This window comes from Rattus norvegicus, chromosome 4 (genome assembly GCF_036323735.1).
Source record: "Rattus norvegicus strain BN/NHsdMcwi chromosome 4, GRCr8, whole genome shotgun sequence".
NCBI lineage: Eukaryota > Metazoa > Chordata > Mammalia > Rodentia > Muridae > Rattus > Rattus norvegicus.
The window spans coordinates 164,483,040-164,505,086 of NC_086022.1; the positions used below are offsets into that span (position 1 = coordinate 164,483,040).

At 39.7% G+C, this 22,047-nt stretch overlaps 2 protein-coding genes across 2 annotated transcripts; one reads left to right on the forward strand and one right to left on the reverse strand.

The window, feature by feature from the left end:
* Positions 1-1,122: 1,122 nt before the first annotated feature.
* On the forward strand, positions 1,123-19,754 carry Clec12a (C-type lectin domain family 12, member A). The gene is made up of 6 exons (NM_001134716.1): positions 1,123-1,414; positions 9,417-9,515; positions 10,046-10,234; positions 11,130-11,281; positions 15,768-15,874; positions 19,237-19,754. The coding sequence occupies exons 1-6, from the start codon at positions 1,324-1,326 to the stop codon at positions 19,406-19,408; spliced, it is 810 nt and encodes a 269-aa protein (NP_001128188.1). The 5' UTR covers positions 1,123-1,323; the 3' UTR covers positions 19,409-19,754.
* On the reverse strand, positions 7,331-8,458 carry Chtopl1 (chromatin target of PRMT1-like 1). Its single transcript, NM_001408845.1, has 2 exons — positions 7,892-8,458; positions 7,331-7,753 (listed from the first exon to the last, which is right to left on the reverse strand). The coding sequence occupies exons 1-2, from the start codon at positions 8,295-8,297 to the stop codon at positions 7,548-7,550; spliced, it is 612 nt and encodes a 203-aa protein (NP_001395774.1). The 5' UTR covers positions 8,298-8,458; the 3' UTR covers positions 7,331-7,547.
* Positions 19,755-22,047: the final 2,293 nt, after the last annotated feature.

The window sequence follows — 22,047 nt, forward strand, 5'->3', positions numbered from 1 at the left end:
CTGAACACTATTTTACCACATTAAAGTAGTTCAACTTATTGAATTAAAAACATTCTCTTCTACAGTTTTTTCTAAACAATGCCAAACTGCTCAACATTATTTATATGTGTCAAAGGTATCAGTAAGGATTTCAAAGAGGTATTAGGAGAAGGTATTTAAAAAGTAGCACTGCACACTGAAGCAATGCCCAGGCTTTAAGTCATAGTCCTCAGACAATGGAAACACGTAGTTTCCCTGAACAACAAACACTATTTATGAACTGGTGGTCTGAACCACACTGTGAGTGTACATGCCTAGAACAGAAAGTTGTGTTTGAGATTTCCATTTATAGCTCTGCATGCCAGGAAATCAAAAACCAGCCTTGTCTTTTTGCACAAAGCCTCAATCCACATGACATGCTTTAATGAGCCAATGAAAAAGAGAAGGAAGTTAGTACCAACACAACCCAGGTTATGCCTTACATCTTTGACTTGCTCATTTATTGACCGGTTACACACGTGGTGGTGGGGGTGGTAGTAATGTCTCAGGTTTTATTCATTTACTTACTTATTTATGGGAGTGGGCATGAATTGAGATGTTGCCTTTCTATGTAGTATTAGCTATCCTGGAACTCAATATTTACGCGCCATTAGCCTGGAACTCACAGACATCCACTTGCTTCTGCTTCTCTGGTGCTGGAAGCAACGTTTTTGTAATCTAGCCAGAACCTTTGCAGCAGCAGCAGCAGCAGCAGCAGCAGCAGCAGCAGCAGCAGCAGCAGCAGCAGCAGCAGGAGAGAGAGAGAGAGAGAGAGAGAGAGAGAGAGAATATGGTCTTCCGTCTCTCAACTCTTCATGTGTCTTCCCTGCCTTTTCTATGAATGTTCAGACCTAAGTCAGTCTTTCTCTGAGGACTTTGACCATTACAGTTCACTGTGGTGTCCCAGGGAGCATTTGAGATCTGAATCATTCTGACTGTTTCCCTGGTTGAGAGTTTAATCCTCTGCTTTATCTGCACTGTGTAGTAGGAGTGAGTTGCTCAACTTGTATGCCGTTATTATTATCCAAGCGCAATTTCAACAATTGCGTTATGTGGAGAAAAAGGAAGAAATATGAGGAAGAAAGGCGTTCCTCTTTCGATCTTATCTGTTCTTGTCTGAGGCCACAGACTGACTGTGGCTCATGGGCACATATTTGAGAGACTAGCATAGTAGTTTTTCAAAAAGAAATTCCAGCTCGTGAGGCGGTTTACCAAGGGTTGAATGTCTAGGAAGACTTGCTTAACAGTCAGCCCTCTCACCTTTTTCAAAGGACGGTTTCTGGAGCTTTCTCTGAATATTCATCAATGTCTGAGGAAATTGTTTATGCAGATCTCAAATTCCAGGACTCTGATAAGAAAGAAGAAAGCCAGAAGTCTGACAAATGTGGGAGAAAAGGTAAGATTCCGAGCCATGGATGTGATGTAGGGCTGTGGCAGTGGCTGTGTGGATTTTTAATTTTTAATTTTTTTAAACTTTTATATGCAGTGTGACTTTTTGATTAGGTCTTTCATTTAAACCACAAGTATCAAAGAGATTAAAATATTTTTCTTTAAGGCATAAGGCATTTATTATAAGCCATTACAACAAAACACTATGTTTTATATTACTTTTTTTATAAGGGATTATATTTTCAAATCATGGTGTTTTTATCGGGAAGAGATTTTTGTGTTTGTGTGTGTGTGTGTGTGTGTGTGTGTGTGTGTGTGTTCTACAGTGCTTGTGTGGAGGCCTAAGGACATCTTGAGGAAACACTCCTCTCATTGCACTATGTGAACCACCAGGGATTTAGCTTAGGTTGTAAGACTTGTACAGCAAGTGCAGTTAGCCCCTGAGCTGCCTCTACCTCATGTCTCTGCTTCACTGCTATGCCTCTCTACAGTTTTTATACTGCTGAGCAGTCCCTTTTAAGATTGCTTTCTTGGTTGGGGATTTAGCTCAGTGGTAGAGCGCTTGCCTAGCAAGCGCAAGGCCCTGGGTTCGGTCCCCAGCTCCAAAAAAAAGAAAAAAAAAAAAAGATTGCTTTCTTTGCTAGATCTGAGGGAGCGGTTCTTTAATCCCAGCTACCCAGGAGGATTGAAAGTCCAAGGCCTACCTAAACTGCCAGTGAGTTCAGAGTGAACCTGGGCAGTCAGTTAAGTGAGATTCTATCTCAAAATAAGAAGGAAGAAAAGAGTTGGGGATACAGATGAGTGCTAGAGCCATCACTTAGCATGTGTGAGGCTCTACTCTCGGTACAGCATAACACAATCTGGCACACTCAGCACAACACTCACAACACACCATAACCTATGTGAAATTTCTTCACACTGTGCATTCTCTGGGACATACTCTCCTGGTTTTCATTATTTCTGTGACTGAGCTGGTTTTGCTCTTCTGCTTGTCCTGACTTGATTGTGTTCTTTGATGGAGCACTGGAGGGCTCTCCCCTGGTCTCCTGCTCTGGTTCACTCAACATGAATTTCTAAGTGTTATCTCATGACTTTCAGTTTCAAATCTCTCTCTCTCTCTCTCTCTCTCTCTCTCTCTCTCTCTCTCTCTCTCTCTCACATCTATCATCTATCTTATCATCTATCATCTATATCTATCATCTATCAGTCAATCTATCAATCATTTTTCTATCATCTAACATCTATCATCTAATTTCTATCTATCTATCTATCTATCTATCTATCTATCTATCATCTGCAAATCATCTCTATCATCTATCCTCTATATCTATGATCTATCTATACATGTATCTATGTATCTATCATTTCTCTATCAAACAATCATTTTGCACTTTGTTTCCTGTCACTTTAAAATGCATCTAGATGACAACATTAACAGTCACAATAGTGTCTTGTTGCCTAAATGACACAGATCTGATAACTTTTAAATAACTGAGTGCATAAATAGATGATAAAATAATTATAACAAAAGATAGCCTATGAAATTGTATTCAAACCTCAGATAAGGACTAGAACATTTGCAGTACATTCACTAACAATAATTTTCCAATAAATTAAGAAATCATGTTTTATGTTTTATATGTCACTTTAGGAGACTTCACAACATTGTTATGCTACCATCTGTAGATATGAAACACATTTCAAGAGCAGAGTAAGAATATTAGGTTATTCTCGAACTACTTTCCTGAAACAGTCTTCTTATATATCCATACATGAGGATAATTTAAATCATGCAATGTTTTAATAATCCATAATGTAAAATCTTTTAATTTTAATTTTCTTAGAAATTTTATATATTTACATTTCAAATGTTATACCCTTTTCCCCCTCCCATACACCCTCCCTCCTCCTCCTGCTTCTATGAGGATGCTCTCACTCCTACCCACTCACTCCCACCTCAATGCCCTGGCATTCCCCTACATTGGGGAAACAAGCCTTCACAGGACCAAGGGCTTTTCCTCCTATTGATGCTGGACAATGCCATCCTCTGCCACATATGCGGCTGGAGCCATGGTCCTCTATATGTACCCATTATTGGTGGTTTATTTCTGGCAAACTCTGGTGGGGTCTGGTTGGTTGATATTGTTGTTCTTCCTATGAGGTTGCAAACCTCTTCAGCTCCTTTAGTCCTTGGACTCCTCCATTGGCGTCCCCATGCTATGTCCAATGGTTAGCTGCAAGCATCCACATCTGTATCAGTAAGGCTCTGGCACAGCCTCTCAGGAGACATCTGTATCTGGCTCCTGTCAGCAAGCACTTCTTGGCATCAGCAATAGAGATTAGGTTTGATGGCTTCATATGGGATGGATCACCAGGTGCAGCAGTATCTAAATGACCTTTCTTTCAGTTCCTGCTCCACTCTTTGTCTCTCTATTTCCTACTGTGAGTACTTGTTCTCCCTTCTAAGAAGGAATGAAGCATCCACATTTTGGTCTTCCTTTTTCCCAAGCTTTGTATGATCTATGAATTTCTTCTTAGGTATTTCAAGCTTTTAGGCTAATATCCACTTATCAGTAAGTGCACACCATGTGTGTTCTTTTGAGACTGGGTTACCTCGCTCAGGATATATTCTAGTTTCATCCATTTGCCTAAGAATTTCATGTAGTCATGGTTTTTAATAGCTGAGTACTGAATGTGTTAATTTTCTGTATTCATTCCTCTATTGAAGGGCATCTGAGTTCTTTCCAGCTTCTGGCTATTATAAATAAGGCTGCTATAAACATAGTGGAGCATGTGTCCTTGTTATATGTTGGAGCATCCTTTAGGTATATGCCCAAGAGTGGTATAGCTGGGTCCTCAGGTAGAACTATGTCCAATTTTCTGAGGAACCATTAGACTGATTTTCAGAGTGGTTGTACCAGTTTGCAATTCCACCAACAATGGAGGAGTGTTCCTCTTTCTGCAAATCCTCACTAGCATCTACTCTCACCTGAGTTTTTTTTTTTTTTATTAACTTGAGTATTTCTTATATACATTTCGAGTGTTATTCCCTTTCCCGGTTTCCGGGCAAACATCCCCCACTCCCCTTCGTTATGGGTGTTCCCCTCCCATCCTCCCCCCCTTGCCGCCCTCCCCGCAACAATCTAGTTCACTGGGGGTTCAGTCTTAGCAGAACCCAGGGCTTCTCCTTCCACTGGTGCTCTTACTAGGATATTCATTGCTACCTATGAGGTCAGAGTCCAGGGTCAGTCCATGTATAGTCTTTAGGTAGTGGCTTAGTCCCTGGAAGCTCTGGTTGCTTGGCATTGTTGTTCATATGGGGTCTCGAGCCCCTTCACGCTCTTCCAGTTCTTTCTCTGATTCCTTCAACGGGGGTCCTATTCTCAATTCAGTGGTTTGCTGCTGGCATACGCCTCTGTGTTTGCTGTATTCTTGCTGTGTCTCTCAGGAGAGATCTACATCCGGTTCCTGTCGGCCTGCACTTCTTTGCTTCATCCATCTTGTCTAATTGGATGGCTGTATATGCATGGGCCAGATGTGGGGCAGGCTCTGAATGGGTGTTCCTTCTGTGTCCGTTTTAATCTTTGCCTCTCTATTCCCTGCCAAGGGTATTCTTGTTCCCCTTTTAAAGAAGGAGTGAAGCATTCACATTTTGATCATCTGTCTTGAGTTTCATGTGTTCTAGGCAGCTAGGGTAATTCAAGCATTTGGGCTAATAGCCACTTATCAATGAGTGCATACCATGTGTGTTTCTCTGTGATTGGGTTACCTCACTCAGGATGATATTTTCCAGTTCCGACCATTTGCCTACGAATTTCATAAAGTCATTGTTTTTGATAGCTGAGTAATATTCCATTGTGTAGATGTACCACATTTTCTGTATCCATTCCTCTGTTGAAGGGCATCTGGGTTCTTTCCAGCTTCTGGCTATTATAAATAAGGCTGCTATGAACATAGTGGAGCACGTGTCTTTTTTATATGTTGGGGTATCTTTTGGGTATATGCCCAAGAGAGGTGTAGCTGGATCCTCAGGCAGTTCAATGTCCAATTTTCTGAGGAACCTCCAGACTGATTTCCAGAATGGTTGTACCAGTCTGCAATCCCACCAACAATGGAGGAGTGTTCCTCTTTCTCCACATCCTCGCCAGCATCTGCTGTCACCTGAGTTTTTGGTCTTAGCCATTCTGACTGGTGTGAGGTGGAATCTCAAGGTTGTTTTGATTTCCATTTCCCTGATAACTAAGGATGTTGAATATTTCTTTAGGTGCCTCATGGCCATTGGATATTCCTCAGTTGAGAATTCTTTGTTTAGCTCTGTATTCCATTATTAATAGGGTTATTTGATTATTTGGAGTCTAACTTCTTGAGTTCTTTGTATATATTTTATACTAGCCCTCTATTTTATGTAGGATTGGTAAAGATCTTTTCCCAATCTGTTGTTTGCTCTTTTGTCCTATTGACAGTATCCTTTGCCTTACAGAAGCTTTGTAATTTTATGAAGTCCCATATGTCAATTCTTGATCTTAGAGCATAAGCCATTTGTGTTCTGTTCAGGAAAATTTCCCCTGTGCCTATGTATTCAAGGCTCTTCCCCTCTTTCTCTTCTGTTAGTTTCAATGTATTTGGTTTTATGGGGAGGTACTTGATCCACTTGGACTTGAGCTTTGTACAAGGAGATAAAAATGGGTCAATTTGCATCCTTCTACATGCTGGCCTCTAGTTGAACCAGCACCATTTGTTGAAAATGCTGTCTTTTTTCCATTGTATAGTTTTAGCTCCTTTTTCAAAGATCAAGTAACCATGTATGTGTGGTTTCATTTCTGGGTATTTAATTCTATTCCACTGATCTACCTGCCTGTCTCTGTACTAATAGCATGCAAGGTTTTTTTTTTTTTTATCACTATTGTTCTGTAATACAGCTTGAGGTCAGGGATTGTGATTCCCCCAGAAGTTATTTTATTGTTGAGTATAGTTTTTGCTCTCCTAGGTTTTTTTAATTCCAAATGAATTTGCAAATTTCTCTTTCTAACTCTATGAAGAATTGAGTTGGAGTTTTGATGGGGATTGCATCGAATCTGTAGATGCTTTCAGCAAGATGGCCATTTTGACTATATTAATCCTGCCTATCCATGAGCATAGAAAATCTTTCCACCTTCTGCAATCTTCTCTGATTTCTTTCTTTTGAGATCTTCTTCGATTTCTTTCTTCAGAGACTTAAAGTTCTTGTCATATAGATCTTTTATTTGCTTGGTTAGTGTTACACCAAGGTATTTTATATTATTTGTTGCTATTGTGTTGTTTCCCTAATTTTTTTCTCTGTCTGTTTATCCTTCGAGTAGAGGAAAACTACTGATTTGTTTAAGTTAATTTTATATCCACCCACTTTGTTGAAGTTGTTGATCAGGTTTAGGAGTTCTCTGGTGGATTTTTTGTGGTCACTTAAGTATACTATCACTTCATCTGCAAAGAGTGATATTTTGACTTCTTCTTTTCCAATTTGTATCCCTTTGACCTCTTTTTGTTGTCTAATTGCTCTGGCTAGGACTTCAAATACTATTTTGAATAGGTAAGGAGAGAGTGGGCAGCCTTATCTTGTCCCTGATTTTAGTAGGATTGCTACAAGTTTCCATTTAGTTTGATGTTGGCTACTGATTTGCTGTGTATTGCTTTTACTATGTTTAAGTATGGGCCTTGAATTCCTGATTTTTCCAAGACTTTTATCATGAAGGGGTGTTGAATTTTGTCAAATGCTTTCTCAGCATCTAATGAGATGATCATGTGGTTTTTTTCTTTGAGTTTGTTTATATAGTGGATTATATTGATGGGTTTCCCTATATTGAACCATCCTTGCATTCCTGGGATGAAGCCTGGTGATCATGGTGAATGATGGTTTTGATGTGTTCTTGGATTCAGTCTGGGAGAATTTTTTTTTTAAAGGAAAATAGGGTTTCATATAACACAGTATCAAAAAGTAGACGGAAGGGACTAAATGCACCAATTGGTGGCAGGTAAGTCCACAGCCTATTGTGACATGTCCTTCCAGCATCGATCACGTTTCTTCTTATGTTTTCTCAAGGTTGTTGTATAGATGTGGTGACTTTAACAAGAGTCTAACAGGTGGGCAGGCAGGCAGGCAGGCTTCAATCATTGGTTTCAGGATCTGTCTGTGCCATGTAGGCATCCAATTCAGCATCCAGGTGTCCTTTAGTTTTCGACATGTATGCATCCAATTGGTTGTCCAGCTGCTCCTTGGTCAATACAGGGCGAGTGAGGGCACCTCTCCCTCGGCCACGACCTCGGCCTCTGCCTCCAAAGCCCCCTCTTCCCCGACCTATCATACCCCGACCTCTACCACCGATTCCGCCACGACCCATAGCTCCACGCCCTAGGCCCCCTCTCCCAGGACCTCCACGACCTCGAACACCACCTCTTCTTAAGCCCATTCGGGGAGCTACGGCTCGTCCACCTCGGAGCAGGTTTTGACCTCGGAGCGACATCCCACCCCTAAGCAGGGTTCTGGTGGCACGTCCCCCACGTAGTCCTCCTCGGGGCAAGCCTCTCTGGATTATGGGAAGGCTTCTTCCTCCAATTGCTCCCCTGGCCAGAGCACCTATGGGTCGGCCTAACCGTGCCTGGATATTACTCTTACCCAGGCGCTGCTTTAAGCTCTTCTGCTTAAGTTTTAATGCTGCCTGGACAGAGGGTCTATTCTCCATCTGCTGGGCCAGTCTTCTGTTTCTGGCACTGGCTAGCTGCTGCTGCTGCTGCATCGAAGCCCGAATATTCACTGGCATCGGCTGTTTGTTCTTCAGCATATTAGTAAAGCGCTCATTTAGAGACATCTTGGTGGTGCTTTTTAGCACAACTTTCGGCGCTGACTGTGCAGCCATCTTCAAATCCCGAGAATCGAAGGAGATGGACGCCAGCGCTCCTCCTGGGGTTGCCACCACGGCTGCGGCGGGCGGGCCGGAGGCCGGCCGAACCCGAGCTGACGGCGGACCGCTCGGGTTAACTAGCTGGGCGGTTGGGTTAGATGCTTAAATGGTAGGTTGCGAGGCTCCCTTGTGGGTTGAGTATTTAGCCGACTGATCCTCCCGCTCGTCAAGCCAGCCTTTTCCTGCCTTCCGTCTGTGCCACCACAGCCGGCGCCGCCAACTCCCGCTTGGTGTCCCAGTCTGGGAGAATTTTATTGAGTAATTTTGCAACAATATTCATGAGGGAAGTTGGTCTGAAGTTCTTTTTTTTTTTGTAAGGTTTTTGTGTGGTTTAGGTGTAAGCATAATTGTGGCTTCAAATAAATTGGGTAGTAATATTGGAGAAGTTGTAATGAGAAGGTCAGGTTCAGACTATGTGAGGTACAGAGCTGATGGGGCACAGTGGGGCACAGAGAGTGACAACCTGCTTTGCTGTACTGCAACCTCATTGTTAGCTATAGAGGGAACCACACAAACAAGCCAGTTTGCGTCTTCTGTTAAGCATCAACTCAACATTCCAAAAGACTTCTCATAAAACTTTCTTCGGTCTTCAGGAACACACTTTCCACAAATGCATCTAAGGACACACTCTACCTGTACCCCCATTTTTTCTTCTGTTTATTCTTGAGGCTATCTTTATTGTGTGTGTGTGTGTGTGTGTGTGTGTGTGTGTGTATGTCTTTCTTCAATCTAAGGGTTAATGTCTTTGCCTATGAGACTCATTTTCAAAAGAACTTAATGAATATTTCTTATTCTTTTTAAAGTTATTGCCTTGATCTTATTGGTAAGATAGTTAAGACATTTCATGAACCAAAAATTCTGCGGGATAAGACATAGCATACTCAAAGACCTGGTGTCTTAGTTATGGTTTCCTATCTGATTGCTCTTAAAACAAACTAAAGTCTGTAAATTTCTAGCAAAATACATAGATGAAAGAAACGAGGGGAGGATGAATGAATGAATGAATGAATGAATGAATAAAATGAAGTTAAGATATGAGCTGCTTCTGAATCCTGTGCTTTTTTCTTTTCACAGTACCTTCTGCTGGTTCCTATTCACAACATAAAACAGTCTTGATTCTGATTCTTCTATGCCTTCTGCTGTTTATTGGAGTGGTGGCCTTAGGATGCATCTGTATGTATCACCCCATTCTTTAAAAAGAAATTTTACATTTAATTAAAATATAGTTGTGTCATCCCATGCCCTTCCCATTAATCCCTCTCATCCTCCTGCCTTCCCCCTCTCAAATTCTGTTATTGTTACAGACGTATATGAATAAATGTGTAAATGCAACCTGAAGAGTCTATTATGTTGTCTATATTTATATATTATATGTCTATATATAGGTATGTATTTATATAGGTATTTTCTGGCTGATTCAGAGGTGTAAAATGCCAGGAGTTATTGAACCAGTGTTTATTCTTTGAATTAAGTCCTTATAATAATCTGTCCCAAAGGTGGCCTTATAATGTGGTCAATAGACATGAACTTCGTCTTTCTAACCACTTCTCTAAAGAAGTCTTTTCATACCACTTTAATATGTTAATACTAAACAAACCTTCAAATTTCTAAAGGTGATAGGATATCTGAAAATTTATAAGTATTTTAAAAGTCATTTACTATTTTCTTATCTTCTTTTGTCTTTGAAAACAAAATCCCTGGAGTTTATACAACTTTGGAGACAGAAATGATAAAGTCAAATCAATTACAAAGAGTCAAGGAAGAACTTCAGGAAAATGTTTCCCTACAGCTGATGCACAATCTCAACAACTCCAAGAAAATCAAGACTCTTTCTGCTATGCTGCAAAACATAGCCACCCAGTTGTGTCAAGAACTGTCAAAGAAAGAACCAGGTAATCCTGTATTGCTCTCAAAAGTATTTCCTGGGCAGCAAAAAACTAAACCTTAGAGCCCTTTAAGAATCAATTTCTTATAGAGCCAATATTAAATGTGAAATTAAATGAGTTTGGTAAATGAGTCATTGATATTTCCTAGTAAGACAAAAACAAGGAAAGTAGTAAAAACTACAAGCTGACAACTTACAGGGTTCTGACAGTTACATAATGAAGCACCAGTCAATATACACAGTTTCTCTAATCTGCAGTTTATTTCCATTGTCCTAGGCAGAGATCTCTTATGTTTTTGGTTGTGAGCCTAGCCTTTAATGGCTGAGCCATCTCTCCAGTCCCTGGGCACAGATCTCAAGAGATGATGATGAGGGAAGAAGCCTCTTTATAAATGACTTCATTCCTAAATTTCAGCTAGTGCTGAAGGAGTGAAAGTTCCTGGCAAAGAAATGAGGTCTGGGCAATGTATGAAACTAGGGGAGTGAGTGTTACCTACAAGTGCTTTACTAGGTTTTGTAGCTAAACTATGTTTCCCTTGCTTGTGAGATGCCTCTCCAGAAGTTAAAGCTCAGAGAAACACCTACTGGGCAAGGCAGTCTGATGTGGCTGTAGGAACCTGGTTTTTACTAGATGGTATTTTTGCTGTGATTAGTTTTTAGAGTCACAAGTGAGTCCCCTAATGATGAGCAATATGTTGAAATCTGGCTAGGTCTTGAATGTTTTTTTGTTTGTCCAAGTTTTGTATCAGGGTACTAGGATGATATATAGGGTTCTAGAGGATTTTTTTTTCTTTCTGGACCTAAAGAGAGGGAACACAGTAAATCTGGTTGATGTCACCCAGACAGTAAAGGAATAATTGTCAAGAGTCTTGAAACCAACCTGTAAAACTCTGTCTTTATAGGTCATAAATGTAAACCATGTCCAAAGGCTTCAGATTGGTACAAGGACAGCTGTTATTCTCGATTCCAGAAGTATGCAACATGGCAAGAGAGTGTTGAGTTCTGCTCTGCTCGGAATGCCAGCCTCCTGAAGGTTAAGAACAAGGATGAGCTGGTAAGGTTTCATGCCTCTGTTCCGCCAACCCCCAAAAGGAATGAGCTTCACATCATGAAATATGGGGTAGAGAGGTACACATTGGGCAGACATGTAGTGTCTTGACTCAGGATTGTTTTCCTTGTAAACCTAGGGGACTGGGCCTTGCACTTTTGTCTCAGAGAAATCACAACTGAGGTTTTAGCTTTAGAATTTTAGATGGGTAGACCAGGGACTCCCAGAATCCTCAGGTCTGTATATTTTCAAGTTGGGTGTGTAGAAGCAGGTTTCTGTGCAAGCCTTCTGTATAGTTCTCCAAAAACAGAGTGTGATGATCATGGCTAAGGCTCACCACTCACACAAAAACACTCAGGGGTGTTTTCACTATTGTCATTATATTGTATCTTTTGTTACATCTTTTATTGACTAGGCAAAAAACCAGCTTAACCAATATATATATATATATATATATATATATATATATATATATATATAGATATATAGATATATAGATATAGATATATAGATATAGATATATGTTTAAGTAAGTGGTTCTCAACCTTCCTAATGCCATGACCTTTAATACAGCTCAAAATTATTTTTCTTGCTACTTCATAACTGTAATTTTATACTGTTAGGAATTGTAATTGTAAATATTTAATATTTCTGATGGTCATAGACAAGGCCTGTGAACAGGTCCCTCAGTTTTCAGTGGGGTAGCAAACCACAGGTTGAGAACCACTGGTCTAAATAATGTCTTTGGATTTCACACCATTCGTCAATAGTTCTGATCTTTCACATAATAATCATTTATTATTTTCTGTTTTTTTCCCATGACAAGTCTTACTTAGTATCCCTGGCTTTCCTCCACTCACAGCAATCCTCTTGCCTCAACCTTCCAAGGGCTAGAATTACCAGTGTGATCTGTTGATCCTGTATTGTAGTCATTTATTGTAAAGTAAAATATATCACCTTAATGGCTCATCTTCTCTACCATAAGAAACATGATATCTTTTATAAGAGAAAGGAATTCTCCTATAAAATTGATTACTCTGTCTCATTGTTCTTTCTCAAGTGATCATTCATAATTATTTACTTAAAAACAGCAACTGACTTAAAACACACACACATATGCACGCACAGGCACACACACATGCAAATGCACATGCACATGCACACACATGCTACTTGGGCCAAAAATTCTGGGTGGGCTCTGGGCTCTGTAGTTACTGTTTTCTCGGACTCTATGGTACTGTTTTCTTCTTTTCCTAATAAGACTGGTTTGCAATCATTAACCACATCCTTCACCCCAGAGTGAATATTCACTAGCCAAATATTTAGACCAGAAAATTGTTAAGCTTTTCATCGATCCTATATTAATGTTACTCAATGAATCAGTAGGTTCTTTCATCATCAGTAGTGAAGACTGAAGAGATCTCAGAGACTTTAACCCGCTGTTGTAAAGTTCTTGCAACCATCAAAGAATTCAGACACAGAAGTCAAAAACTTGAAGGGTTTTATTAAACAGCAGAAGTAGAGCTGGAGAGAGACTAAGCAGTTAGGAACACTGGCTGCTCTTCCAGAATCTCGAATTCAATTCTCAGCAACCACGTGGTGGCTCATGACCATCTACAATGGGATTCAATTGCTTCTCGTGGTCTATGTGAAGACAGAGCACTCATACACATTAACATAATTGTCTTGTGAGAATTTCACTGAGAGAAGAGAGATTCTGGAATGAACTAGGATCTACCCTTTGTGTTTGTTCTTACACAGGTGTGTTGGGTGTGTTATGGTATCAAGTGTAAGGGAGAGCTGTAGTTTTTACAAGGGTGATCAGAACATAATGATGACATAAAGGACTGTTTGAAATGACCAGGATCAGCCACTGTTCTGACCAGTTTGGGTGGTGGTTTTTATCGTTTGAACAGTTGCAAGGTATCCTGCTGTAACACAGCTCTGTGATTGCATCACTCTGTGCACTGTAGCTTCTGTCTCATTCTTCCTCACCTCTACAGAGCAGGCCCTGCTTTCTTTCTGCTAGTCAGGGCAATATGCTGTAAAACACTGACATCTTTTTATTATTAATTTATTCTCTCATATATTACACCACAATCCAAAATTTCTCTCCTTTTACCCAGTCCATGTTCCCTAACCCTCTTCTGTTACCCTTTTGCAAAGGGCATTGTTAACATGCCTCCCAGGAATATAAACCATAAGATATATATGCCATAAGAAATTGCCATAAAACTAGAACCCTCTCCTTATATTAAGGCTGGATGAGGCAACCTGGTAAAAGGAAAAGAGTCTCTAGAGCAGGAAAAAGAGTCAGAGACAGCCCCACTTCCTGTTAGGAATCCTACCAAACTACACAATTATAGCATATGAAGAGGGCCCAGGTTAAACTCATGCAGGTGCCTTGATTGTTGGTTCATTCTCAGTGAGCCTCTGTGAGTCCAGGTTTGTTGATTCTGTGGGTATCCTTGTGGTGACAAGGACACCTTGGCTCCTACAATCCTTTTTCCCTTCTTCTGCAGGATTCACTGAGTTACACCTAATGTTTGCATTTGTTTTCATCCATTGCTTGGATGGAGCCTCTCTAATGGTTACTATGCCAGATGTCAGGCTCTTGTTTATGAGTATAGTAGATCATCAGCAATAATTTCACTATTTTTTTTCTTTGCATGTTCAATTCTATCCTAGGACTCTGGGCCATCTAGCCTCTGGTTTATGGTCCTGCAGGCATTGTCAGGGGTGGACTTCCTCTCAAGCATAGGTCTCAATGTAGATCAGTCATTGGTTGGACACTCCCATAATTTCTGGGCTACCTTTACCCTAACACATCTTGCTGTGGTTGTAATTGTAGGTCAAAGGTTTTGTGCCTGGGTTGGTGTCCCAATCTGTTCACCAGAAGTCAAGCCTTGTTATAGGAGATAACCATTTCAGGCTTCATATCCCTGATTAATAAACGTCTTAGCTGGGGTCACCCTAATAGATTCTTGGGAGTTTCCATTGTACTAGGCTTCTACCTTACCCCTGAATTGCCCCCTACTCCAAGTTTTACTTGTCTCTTCTAAGAACCTTTCTCACCATCCTTCGCCAACCTGATCCCTCCCTACTGTTAACGTTCACACCTGCCCCCAGTCCACATACAATATCTATTCTATTTCCCCTTCTTAGGGAGATCCATGCATCCCCTTAAGCCATTCTTGTTACATAGCCTCTCTGGGTCTGTGGATTGTAAAATGATTATCCTTTACTTTATAGTTAATATCCACTTACAAGTGAGTACATACAATGTTTGTCTTTCTGATTCTAAGTTACCTCACTCAAGATGATATTTTTTTCCTAGTTCCATCCATTTGCCTGAAAATTTCATGTTGTTATTTTTCTCTAACAGCTGAGTAATACTCCCTGATGTAAATGTACCACATTTTCTTTATCTATTGTTTGGTTGAATGACATCTAGGTTGTTTGCAGTTTCTTGCTATTATGACTAAAGCTACTATGAACATAGTTGAGCAAGGGTCCTTGTGGTATGGTGGGACATCTTGCCCAAGAGTAACATAGCTGGGCCTTGATAAATCTATTCTGAGAAACTGCCAAATTGATTTCCACTGTAGCTGTACTGATTTGCACTCCCACCAGCAATGGGAGAGTTTGATTCTGCTCCACGTCCTTGCCAGCATGAACTGCCACTAGTGTTTTTCACCTTAGCCATCTGACAGGTGTAACATAGAATCTCAGAGTCACTTTGATTTGCATTTCCTGATGGTTAAGGATGTTTCAAGTGCTTCCTCTCCCATTGGGGATTCATCTGCTGAGAATTCTCTGTTTAGATCTGTACCCCATTTTTAATTAGGTTATTTGATTTATTGACATCTAGTTTCTTGAATTCTCTATGTATTTTGGGAATTATGTCAGAAGTAGAGTTCATGAAAATTGTTTCTTATTCTGTAGGCTGCCATTTTGTCCCATTGATGATGTTCTTTGCCTTACAAAAGTTTTCAATTTCATGAGGCGTCTTTTATTAATTGTTGATCTTAGTATCTGAGCCACTGGTGTTCTGTTCACAAAGTTGTCTCCTGAAATACTGACATCTTAAGAAACACTCTCTCTCTCTCTCTCTCTCTCTCTCTCTTATCTATTTATCAATTATGATCTATCTATCATCTATATATAACTTTTTATTTGAATAAATATATATTTATATATTACATCCTGATTGCATTTTCCCCTTCCTCCCATCTCCCCAATCTCTCCCCCTACGTTTCCCCTTTCCCTCAGAGCCACTCTATCAAAAGAAAAGAGCAGGACTCCCAGACTCATTAACCAAATACAGAATAAGAAGCTATAATCTATAAGACCAGGCAAATATTCTCACAACAAGGATGGACATGGCAACCCCTTTAAATGACATTGAAAGTGGTAATACTACTCCAAAGCTATAGTGTAGTTTACAGATATTAGAGTCAACTTATTTAAAAGGTCATTTCTGTTTCTTCAGGAATTTATAAAGTCCAAGGAGCTATACAATTATTGGCTAGCATTGCCTCCAAGTAAAATGTATAGATCTTATGAGCTACTGAGTGAGAAGATGTTCCTCTCTGAAGGGTAAGCCTTTGGTCTTGTTGGATTTTTATGTTTAGACTTGAATGGAGATAATTTCTTCAGGAGCTTGGTAGATTGCCGCCAAAAGCAGCTTCAGCTGACACCACTACCTTAAAGGCAACTGCCCTGTCAGGCTTCTGTGACATCTACATTTGATTATATAGAGAGTTGCCACACATATCTTGTCAATTATTTTGGCAAATCTCCAACAACCTACAGTAACCAAATTATGGAAACTTTTTTTTAATTTACTGCTGATAGTTAAGAAGATTGCAGAAGCCAAACTCATTCACTAGATACCTTTAAGTACTTAATATTCTGGAATTCGAAAGTGAATGAAAGATTGACAACTTTAAATTAGTCAATCTTGGACGGTATATATAAGTTTATGTTGAGAATGCATGAGTGTGTTTGTCTGTGTGTAGTGCATGTATGAATGGCACACTTAAATGTGTGATGAACATGTGGTGTGTGGGTATGTGTATGTCTGTTTCTAGTGGAAGTCAGAGGATAAATTCTGGTGTTATTTTTTAGGTGTTCTCTACTTTATGATTTTTTTTGAGGCAGAATCCATCACTGGCCATGGTATGACTGACTCCACAACAGTCTAGGTTTCGGGGAGACCCAGTGATCTGCTTGTCTATGTCTCCCTAACACTAGGATTATGAATGTGTGCTACCAGGCTCAGATTTTCTTCACAGGTTCTGAGGATTGAACTCAAGTCCTTGTGCTTGCTAGAGAAGGACTTGGCTGATTGAACCATCTTCACAGCCTTGAATTGGAGACTGTTGAGTCCAGTGATTGAGGACTCACTGGACAAGTATTACAGCATCAATAATTATATAAACTTTCATATAGGCTGCATATATGACTATATATAATTTTATAAGTATATTTAAGAAGGTATTTATAAATATACTGCTATAACTGGATTTATACACTGTATTTGTTCTTTTTAATGAGGATGAATGAAGGTTTTATTTGTATCAACATTTGAAAATGTTGTATTTATTATTCTTGAAATTTGGGGAAAAGAATATAAGGCTAGAAAAAGAAACTTTAGTCTCAGTCTGCAGGATACTGATTCAGGCCCCACTTATGTCATGAGGTGCAGAAGAGTTGGTGCTCACAGAAGCTGTAACAGGGTGTCTGAGCCCATGCACAGGAGTTATAGGTAGTTATGAGCTGGATCCTGGGATCCTGAACTTGACTTATTTGCAAGAGCAATGTGCACTTTAACCACCGAGCCATCTCCCTAGATTAAATACAAGATCTTGTATTGGCTAGGCAAGAACAATATCATCATGTTGTGTCTCAGCACCTTGACTACATGCTTCAAATAGGAAGTCATCCAGGGCCACCCTGCTGAAAGTCTACCACACTGAGGCTTACTAAGCACTGTGATTTCTGCATATTCACCACCACAGCTCATACCACAAACACTAGCTTCCGTTTCACATTGTTATTCCCCTCAGCTAGAAATAAGTGTAGGAGTATGGGTCGGAAAAACAATGTAATGATAGGAAAGGGGGTAAGTTCACACTGAGGAGAGATGGATGGATGTCTTGGACGTCCCTTTGCAGGGGACACAGTACAACCAGCATAAAGGTGTGAATTAGGAGGGGAGACTAATGAAGTCTTATCTTTATAAAGGAGAATAAATATGCACTAGAAATTACTTCACATGAGAAGATAAGGCATTAAGAGCACTAGATGTTTGACATTGTCAAACAATCCTTAGATGATAAGTGTAAAATCGTCATTCATGTGGCGTGTGTTATGGGGGGGTTGTTTTGCGTGCGTGTGTGTGTGTGTGTGTGTGTGTGTGTGTGTTGTGTGTAGTGTGTTTTGTTTTACACTTGTGTGTGTATGTGTGATACATGTGGTATGTGGTGTTTTCTGTATGTGTGTGTGTGTGTTTGTGATACATGTGGTGTGTGGTGTTTTATGTGTGCATGTGTATGTGTGGTACTTTGCACATGTGTATGTTTATGTGTGTGTGTGTGTGTGTGTGTGTGTATGGTGTGGTGTTGGTTTTGTGTATGTGTGTGTGTATGTAAGTGTATATAGTGTATAGTGTTTTGTGAGTGTGCATATGAAATTTTGTTACTATTTTTAGTGTCACTTGGGAGCTTTTTCTAGAGGGGCTGATGCTTACTTTGACATCATGGAAAATCTTACTTTTCAATATTTACTTTACTTTCAATTATGTGTCTGTGTGTATGTTTCTTTATATGAGCATTGACAAATAATTTCAGATATCTATGGAGGCCAGAAGCATTGTATACTTTACAACTGGAGTTATAAGTGGTTGTGAGCCACTTAATATAAACTGTGAGCTAAACTTGGGTCCTCCAGAATCTCCATTTAATCACAGAGCTATTTTTCCAGCTCTCTGGAAATCTCATTTTTGAAAGTTTAGCTTGGTATATTCTTGCACAGCGTTAGGGGTGTACCTGACTAGGATGGTAAGAAAATGAAAAAAAGACAAACACATAGAAATAGATGGAAAATCTGGACTGTCAGATGGAAAAACCGAGGCCCCTCAGCAGTTCACTGTGTTTATTATATACTGCTGGATGGGGAGGTGAGATATTGTTTGTAGATAAACAAGGAGCTGGGGTTTGTTGTATGAAACCGAACAAAAAGGCAGGTTCAGTAGGAGTAGTCTCTGAAGAGGAACAATATTTAGGCCACAAATATTCAGGAGGAGAATGTTATGGTGACATTTTTTTTGCACATGCCATCAACAAAAGCACATAGACCAGAGGAAGGCTGTGTGTGAGGGTCTGAGGCCACGGTCCTGAACATAGCCAGCTCATGGCAACAATACACCCAATCAAGCCTTCCCCCACTCCAGGCTTCTTCTGCTCCTCACATTAACTGATAAACTTATTTGATGACTATTATTAATCAGTCCAAGAGTCAATGTATTTATCATCACTTACCCCAAGTTATATGCTATTAGTCAGAGGACTGCCTGAGATCTTGCTAGCAGGGACTGTCACATGAGAGATAGTGCAGACTTGAGGTTTTCTAAACTGGGTTTACTCTAGCTTGGCCATTAGGTAAGGTACTTGATGATGATAGTGCAAAGTTAAGGTAGAGACTTATGACCTGCCATTATTCTAAATCATCTCAGCCAAGGGAAGAGAGGCTACATCTGGAATCAAATGATAGAAATATTCCAGATGTGGGAAATTGAGAAAATAGTGTTTCACATCACATGTATGTACCCTCGTCATCAACTGAAATTTAACTTAGACAATAGACCACACGACCAACAACAATGCTATTTTGAAAATTCCCTTCTGTGGGTATAAACAAAATACAATTTGCCAAGTGTACTTTCTTTTCTCTTACAGGTTTAAAAGAAGCACATATGACATAACTAAGATGTCCTGTGGCTTTATAAGGGGGGAATATGTTTATTATACAAACTGTGATGAAGAGAAATATACCATGTGTGAAGAGACAGCCAGCAAGGTACAGGTGGAAAGTGTGCTAAGTGACCTTCCAGAGGGTAGCATTCTGTAGTTGCTTGTCTCTAGCTACTATCCTACTATAGTGGTTTGAATGAGAATGGCCCCCGGCGGCTCATTTGTTTGATTATGTGGTCCTCAGTTGCTGGAACTGTTTCAGAAGCATGGGAAGGTGTGACCTTGTTTGAGGAGGTGCATCACTGAGGATGGGCTTTGAGTTTTCAAAAGCTCCTGCCATTCCCAGTTAGTTCTGTCTCTGTCTGTGTTTGTGAATTGAGCTGTGAGCTCACAGCTACTCTTCAAGGCCGTGTTTGCCTGCCTGCTGCCATCCTCCTCACCACAATGGTCATAGACTCTAACCCTCTGGAACCAGGAGCCAAATTAAATGCATCCTTTCATAAGTTATGGTGGTCATGGTGTTTTGTCACAGCAATGGAAAGGTTGCTTAGACATCTGACATTCAGAAGAACTATAAGCAGTGTGCATCAAACACAGTAGCAACAATGTGATTATAGTCCTGCCTCTCTATAATGTTTGTACCTAGATTTCCTTGTCTCGTTTGCTGACAGCCATGATACTAAGTTCTAGCTTATCACCATGTATTTTTCAACACACAGTACACTGAACACAAGACCACGTAGCCTCTTTTTTCTCTTCTTCCAAAGATAAACCAGGTAAATTTCAACCTCTAAGAAAATAAAGTCTGGAAAAATATAGAAAGCATAGTATGATGTGAATAATTTTTATTAAAGATTTATAAAAATTTTCAAAAAAGATGTGAAGGGAAAATAAATGTTTCAATTGACATAGCAAAGCATTTGATGAATACATAATACCCTGTCATAATAAAGCTTAGGAAACTAGGGGTAGCTTTCCCATATATAATCAAAATTTGACATGAACTAAACAGCACACAAATGAGCAAAACTCTGAAGTTTGAATTGACATCATAGTTCTAGTAGGAGAAAGCATATTCCTAGTTTTAGAATAAGATAAGAATAAACTTTGTTAATCACGTCATCCAACAACTTCTAGTGTTAGAGATCCAGCAGTAAAAAGGCAAGAAAAATAAGGCAACTAAAAGGCATATCAAAATTGAAAGTTGGCAAAAGTTAAAATAAAACATTTTATTTGTAGCTAATTTAATAATATACTTGAGAACCAATACAGTTTTTGAAATGCTACAGTAAGCATTATATCATATCAAAATCACTGGATAGATTTTCAACAGCGCTCAAGCATATTTCTATTATTAACAATGAAAAATTAGAAATAAAATTTAAAAGGCAATCTCATTTTTAACAGTTTCCTCAAACATAAAATATTAAAAAAACAACTAAAAACAGTAGTAATATCTACATGTAAAAGGTATATACAATTTAATCCATTTTATTTCTTAGGGATCTCAATATTTAATGACCTGTAAGTAGACTTCTGGTTACAGAGTCTCCTATTGAGACAACCAGAAACTTCACTGTGACTGTAGCCCTGGTCAATTTTTCCTTTTCTTTCTCCTCCGTGAGAGATTGAATCCAGAAGCATACTCCTGCAAGCCAATGTACTTCAAAGGGCATTTTGAAGGGGGATCAAACCTGTAACAGTAACCAACAAGAATGGGCCAAGAAAATAGATGCTAAGAGAAGATTTGGAACCTGAAACATCTGTTGCCCATTGGGTAATGAAAACTCCATGACTGTGTTAGAAGGGAAAATATTGTCCAGCTAGAGAGTAAGAGCATTGTTTTTAAAGGTGAAACAAAACTTCTCTGGATTGGAGAATCAGTGAAGACAAGAGAGAATCAGAGAGATGCACCAACACTTGAGAAATATGGGTAGAGTACAAATGATAAGACAGGGAATGTCTTTTCACTTGCCATTTAGAAAATGAAGTGGAAGGACCAACCACAAATGTATAATCAGAAATGAGATGAAATTCCTCAAAGGTGAGAGCTGCCATGATGTTGAATGAAAAAAAATTCATTATCTCATTTAGTAGGAAGGTGAGGAAAGATGAGGACCACTCATGGGAATGAATAAATGAAGGTCGGAACACCAATGGACATTAAAAATTGAAGCTGGGCAAAGACCAGAAACAGGCCAAAGCTGGGAAGACAATAAATGGGCATCTAATGTTGACTCACCCTGGCCAGTGAGGCTAGGTGGACTAAAGAAAATGGCAAAGATGTGTGTGGGGACGCCACGGGATGCCACAATCTGAGTTTAGGAGCAGAGCAAACAGAACGCTTCTCATTTCTATTATTAAAGCAATCAAAACACATGGTGACTTTTGTCTCCAATTCTTTAGGAGGACCTGAAGGGAGGAGGCCAGTTTTCTTGGAAGTACCTCATATTGAGTAGGTTTGAGGTCAATTTAAGCAAACACAAGCACAGTGAGTGAATACACTTGGAGTTATGTCTTATTATCTTTGGTCATGTGAAAAGAGACAAGAATATTCTTCCTAGGCCTTTGCATTTCCCACAGAAATGGTGTGGCCATGCCATCCATGGTATCCTCTCATGTCCTTCCTTTCAAATGCATCCACTTACCAGTTTGTTCAATTCTTTCCAGAAGGCAACCATATGGAAAAAAACATTCTGTACTGTGCTCCATCCATAGCTCATACTATATTCACAGCTCTTGTTACACAGGGTCCCACCATCTTTCATCTTTTCTTAATATCCTCCAACATATTGA

Excerpts from the sequence above, each read along its gene's own strand:
- Chtopl1 (NM_001408845.1), bottom strand. The coding sequence starts at position 8,297 with ATGGCTGCACAGTCAGCGCCGAAAGTTGTGCTAAAAAGCACCACCAAG. Across the intron at positions 7,754-7,891 it reads GGGTGGGATGTCGCTCCGAG|GTCGGGGTATGATAGGTCGG; the intron begins GTCAAAACCTGC and ends TCGGTGGTAGAG.
- Clec12a (NM_001134716.1), top strand. The coding sequence starts at position 1,324 with ATGTCTGAGGAAATTGTTTATGCAGATCTCAAATTCCAGGACTCTGAT. Across the intron at positions 1,415-9,416 it reads TGACAAATGTGGGAGAAAAG|TACCTTCTGCTGGTTCCTAT; the intron begins GTAAGATTCCGA and ends TTCTTTTCACAG. Across the intron at positions 11,282-15,767 it reads TTAAGAACAAGGATGAGCTG|GAATTTATAAAGTCCAAGGA; the intron begins GTAAGGTTTCAT and ends CTGTTTCTTCAG.